The sequence below is a fragment of the Manduca sexta genome, chromosome 9, assembly GCF_014839805.1.
Source record: "Manduca sexta isolate Smith_Timp_Sample1 chromosome 9, JHU_Msex_v1.0, whole genome shotgun sequence".
In the NCBI taxonomy this organism is placed as follows: domain Eukaryota; kingdom Metazoa; phylum Arthropoda; class Insecta; order Lepidoptera; family Sphingidae; genus Manduca; species Manduca sexta.
The window spans coordinates 2,664,141-2,670,140 of NC_051123.1; the positions used below are offsets into that span (position 1 = coordinate 2,664,141).

At 34.5% G+C, this 6,000-nt stretch overlaps 1 protein-coding gene across 1 annotated transcript in view; it reads right to left on the reverse strand.

Annotated features, from left to right (window-relative positions):
• LOC115448919 (calcium/calmodulin-dependent protein kinase kinase 1) overlaps positions 1-2,908 on the reverse strand; it is an 89,009-nt gene extending 86,101 nt beyond the window's left edge. The window contains exon 1 of the mRNA XM_037437004.1: positions 2,592-2,908. Within this exon, the coding sequence (XP_037292901.1) occupies positions 2,592-2,650 (59 nt within the window). The 5' untranslated portion in view covers positions 2,651-2,908. The remainder of the gene's footprint in view (positions 1-2,591) is intronic.
• Positions 2,909-6,000: the final 3,092 nt, after the last annotated feature.

Below are 6,000 nucleotides of genomic sequence, written 5' to 3' on the forward strand. Positions count from 1 at the left end.
TTTAAGATGATACTTATTGAGTTGTACATAACTTTGTATACTGTGATCATGTGTAATTGTAATTATATATTTGAGCATTAATAATATCGACGGTTGAAGGCGATAAAGCGACATTTATTGAAAATATTTAACTAGTTTAAAAAAAACGAAAAAACGTGCTGATTTTAATTGTCTATGAAATCTTAGTGTTGCAAAAAATTTCGCTTAAGTTAATTGACCTTTCCACCGTCGACATGTATCTCAATATTCCATTTTGTCGATATACATTACTTTTATGATCCTATAAATAATAAAAAAAAAATAACGCCGAATTAATAACGTCCTGTTTTTTTCAGTTAAGTCATTTAATAAACAAATAAAGCTTAACGATTGCCGCATTTAACAGAGATCTATATGTAGTATATATATTAATAAATGTGTATATATTATGTTCCCTTAGGACTTTAAAACGGCTGGAAGTGATTTTTAGTGTAATTTTAGTTAAATTTCAGATTAGTCCAGTGGTTTGCGATCGAAGGACCAGAAGTAAATTGGGTAGAGATAATTAGTGGTATCCGTGCGAAACTGGGGCAAGTCACTAGTTCAATATATTTTTTTTGTACGGGGTCAGCAAAGTGACCCCACTGTACCTTACAGTAAGTGGAGTGGAGTCCAATAGAATGTCGACTGAACAGCGATGATTACCCCTCGGCAGTTGACACAATTATGCCGTCTTGTTGGAACCCGATATACGCAGGCTGATCCCGGGACGCGACACACTTACGTGGGCCACTATTGCGGGTTTTAACACCTTGTGTACGGTGGTCGCTATCCGACAAATAATCTGATAAAAGTGTTGCGGCAGCCGATATAACCATTTGCTTGATTGTCGGAGGAGCTGCAGTCGGTTAACCGTAGGTAGATTAGGTTAACATCTGACTAAAGATCTTCCCTTTCCATAAAGTAGTGCGACCATCTGTTCCTCTACAGTGACAACTACCCACACGCCGCTACATAAGTAAATTGTTCTGTGCACCTACTTCAATTGATTAAAAAGAAAATTACGTAGTAGATAAGGCAGTATTAACTGAAAACATGCTAGCCTATACCATATTGCTACATTTCGAATTTGTGTACAAAATTTTTGTTTCAATATACCAACTTTCATACAATAAAATATGAATCCATATCGACGTGAATACACGTCGTAAGGTAACACGTCCACGTCCCTACACGTACGTGATCATTTAGGCCTGTCACTTCTAAGAAAAAACATTTTTACGTACAGTTATTACTGTTGCCATGTCTTTCCGTGTCAATTTTTCGTAGACAAGGGAACTATGTAATATGTCTTATATTTGATATTAAATTGGTAGAACTATCCTGTGGACATAATTGTCTACGGCATAAATGGGTACAGAAATCCGTTGTAAAGTTACTTTTAAATTGCGTTTTGTTTACTAAGTAAAATTAAAGATATCTAGAAATTAAAATAATCTCTCTAATCTGACAAAATTATATTGGTTTTTATGCTCTGTATCACGAGTTTGGAATTTGTGCCTGATATGACATAAGGCTCGCTGCCTATCAAATCATAGGATGAAACATAGAAGCAAAAAGCGAGTGCCGTGATTACACCGCTGTCTACCTCTTTGGGAAAAAGATATGTTGTCTTTTTCCTATTTTTTCTCCCCGAACGCCGGCAGTGCATTCATGATTCGCTTCGAATTATGTGTAGCTGGACTTTACTAAGATCTAATAATTAATTTAGGAATGAATTTCCCTATCTGTAACAGTTGCTTAATTATTATCATTTTCCATGACTCGATAAAAAAAAAATTCGATTGAAAAATTTACAAAAAAAGTCCTAGTTTTCGAAGTTAAATTCACATGTTAAAGTAGTAAGTAGTATTTTCTATTATCATTCATAATATAGACAAGTATTATATTTTATGCGCATAGAGAATTATTAGAAATAGACATAGGCAAAGCGGAATTCCCTTGCATGCAAATCTTATTAATATTCTAAATTCATTTAATGGTTAACTCGTTTATTTATATCCATTTTCCTAGTACGGACATTGATTGTTATTTAATACTACGTAATGGAATGTGAGGATCCAGGAAATATTTATTTATTTATAATCATTTGCGGTTGATAATTATTGTTATGTGTTGTTTTATGATTATTTAGGATATTGTTTCGTCTAGTGATCGATTTAACATATCACTAGATGTTCTTTAAAAGTTAATATTGATGAGGAAATATACACTTACTGATATACTTACGTTTTTAATTCATGATTAGCCTATATTTTGTCTTTTTCACGCTTAAGTTATTCGTAAGAAAAAAATGTATAAAACTGGTTTAAACTCTGATTAAAAATTAGTCATAAATATTGTAGAGATATTATTAATAATATTTTACGAATTTCGTTCTTAACAAAATAAATGAAATTAAAAAATAAAATATGTAATAAATTTTCCAATGTCCAAAAAATAATGTTCTATATTCAAAAAACAATCATGCAAATTTCATTGACACTTTTTATACAAAATTCACCAATAAAACCTTTTTGAATGCAGGCCCCGTATGAATAATGTAAACATACCTGTCGATTATTCCCGCCTTTTCTGGCGCGCGCTCCGCATCCAAAACAATTCCATTCATTGTTTAACGTAACACAGCACAACACATTTGCATATAAACTTAAAAAAGTTCACGAAGAACTGACACTGCAACTTTTTATTGCATAAAATTGGCAAAGGACGCAACTTCGTACAGCCTTGTTGTTAAAAATTAATAAAAGTTACATTGGTTTCGCGCGTAAAGTTGATCGTTTTGCGTAAATAAAGACGAAAATAAAAAAGGAAAAAACATCGACGTCCGTTTCGGCTAAGACGCCATGCGTTTATGTCGGTGGAATTCGCGTACACCGAGATCGGAATGAGTCATAGAGTATTTGTTTATGCGCAGAAGCGACGAGGGGTTTACAATCACGAAAGCTCGCTTATTTATTAGGAAAATTTAATTTAATACTGTAGTTGAAAGTAATACACAAATTGAACAGTGCAAACTGTAAAGAAGGATCTGCGTGTTAGGGAAAACTATAATAAATAATACGGTATAACCCAGCGGTCACACTTTTCTAAAAATATATTGAGCATGATTATTCATGTTCGTGATACCACATTGTGGTTTAACACAAGGACTTACCACAGGAATGATTAATTGTATGTCACCTCTTCACCTTATTAGTTTTCTTAGTAAACACATGTTGTTATTGTTTTCATTCATATTTGACGTTATTCAGTTTTTTTTTAGAAACTAGACCGTCTAATGTTTAAAAGGGTCACCTGATGTAAATTGATATTTACCGCCCATAACACCAAAATAATGAATCTGGATCCCGCGTTGAATAAAAAGGAATGGAAAGATATGAATAATTATATTTCAGAATGTCTCGCTTACCATTCAAAACGCAACAACAAACAGTTGCACCAACCCATTAATGTATAGACACAAACTTCCATCATGGTATTGTTGATCGAACAATACAAATTATATATTTTAGTAATATTAGATGCACGTTGCCAATCCCTTGTTTTTTGTACCATATTTATAAATATGTGTTTGTCCCAGTACATTGTAAAAAATATTGTTTTCTCTCTTTCTGAATATTGCTAAAGCTTTGCTCTACCATCTAAAGATGTTAACTGATTATAGCAATTAGTGATAATTCGACGCAAACACAAATATAACATCGGGTGTCGCCTCTGTTCTATATTACTCTTACTCTATGACCCAAACCAGTTGCTCAACTCAGCGGTGAGTATTGCGCGCGCAAACCAAAACACTATTTATTTTAAATTAAAGGCGATTGTATGGAGTCATAATAAATGGATTTATTATAACTCCCATTGTTTTTGCAATTGTAATTGATAATGAATGGAGGGGCGGTTACATCGAGAGGCAAAGATCGTATTCTGTCATTGATAAATTGTGTACTTGATAATTAAAGCTGTTATTTATGACTTGATATAACGCTTTCAATTATTATTTTATCCTAGGGTCTAGTTGTTAGTCGAGGCAACTCTTGTGGCAATTCGTCTAGGTATACAATAATAATATTAGCCCTGTATTATATTGTCCCATTGTTGGCCACGAGCCTCCTCTACTATGAGAGGGATTAGGCCTTAGTCCACCACGCTGGCCTAGTGCGGATTGGTGGACTTCACACACCCTCGAAAATTCCGATAGAGAATTTCTCAGGTGTGCAGGTAGGTTTCCTAGGGAGTAATCCTTACCGATGAAACCAAGCCAACGTCGTCTAGGTAGGTAATATTTTTCAGACGTCAGAACTTTGTAAGGATTTTGCCTTTTTGTCTTGGCATGGAAAAGTTGTAAACATTAACATGTGACTTGCTGATATTACGGTCCGACCCGTGACCATGAAGGTTGCAAAGCTTCCGTGACGTCAGGAGTAAAAATGAAACAAAAATACGCGATAAAATCCAAAAACTAGTTTTATTTCGCTGTCCAATTTTGTAAATGTAATAAATCATTATGGCCATACAGTTGTATGAAAATATATAGTATACGACTACACTACGATATAATTTAACCATGTCCGGTAGAAATCGGAAAGATAATAATAAGATATGTCGCCCTCAGGCGATTATATATAAAAACCCTTGTAAGGGAAAATAAATAAGAGATCATAATAATAGCTAACTTAACCTTGTTTCCGTAGTGAAAATCATAAATATATAATATTTATTCCCGAAGAAGTTGACAAGGCTACTAGTGCACGTATTTGTCAGCTAAATCTGTTCGTCCCATGATGTGATATTGGGTTAGCTCGTATTATCAAGCACACATTTTGATTCCAAGAAATTAAATATTTTTTTTTAACAAATTTACTCAGATTACCCCTGTCCCTCTATCAAGAAGACACCTTGCTTCTCTCTAGAGTCTATCCTACCTCGTATACAGGCCGAGGCATGCACGTTAAGTACGTAAATCCGTTGGTCCTGCGCCTGATCTCTCTTCGGTTTTGTCGTATCGCCGTCTCACCGAACTATGAGAGTGAAGGAATAGAGAGTGCTTGTGTGTTGCGCATACACTTGTGCACTATAATATCTTTTGCCTACTTCGCTGATCTTCGTTAAGATTGGCTGCCACCGCCGTGGCCGGAATTCGTAGGTTATTAAGGCATCAATCAATCAAGACAGGAATTTTTAGACAGGCAGATACAGGCTTTTTATAGAGCACAGTAAAGTGACCTCACTGCACCCGATGGTAAGCGAAGTAGAGTTCAGATAGAGTTTAGATAGAGTATTGACTGATGATATATGACTCTTTGCCAGTTGACATAATTATGTTGGTTGCACGGTGATCCCGGAACGCGACATTGAAATGGGCTATTGTTATACAAAAGTTATCCTACCAATAGCAGTGTTTTGGTTTTTAGAAAAACACAAATTTACCTGAGCTGAGAAAATCAAACCTAATGTTAATGTAATATAGTTTATAATGTCTATAAGATATTTTGAAGGAATGCCAGCGCCGCATAGTGATATCATGCTAGCCTCACCTCCTGAAACGAGGATGGATATGGATGAGGATAATCAAAGCAAAGTAGCTTTCAAGCAATCATCTTATTTATCATTACCTAAGCCTACGGGAAATCAATATTCAAAAAGAATACGTAAACCAGTTAATAGATTTATGATTGATAGCTTTTGGTCACGGCTCCGTGTGAAGAAATTTTTCCGGGATATAAGTCCCGAGTTATATTGATCCGAGTTAAAAAGTAGCAACTTCTTATTTGTGAAATAATTTTCAAAATCGGTTCAGTAGTTCCAAAGATTATCTTCTACAAACAAACTTACAAACTTTTCTTGTTTATAATATTAGTATAGATTAGTTATAATCACTCATCCATTAGACGACTAATGTAGGTAGTACTCATCTAATTACCATCTCTGTAGAAGCATAGTTACATTTTATTTAGTCGG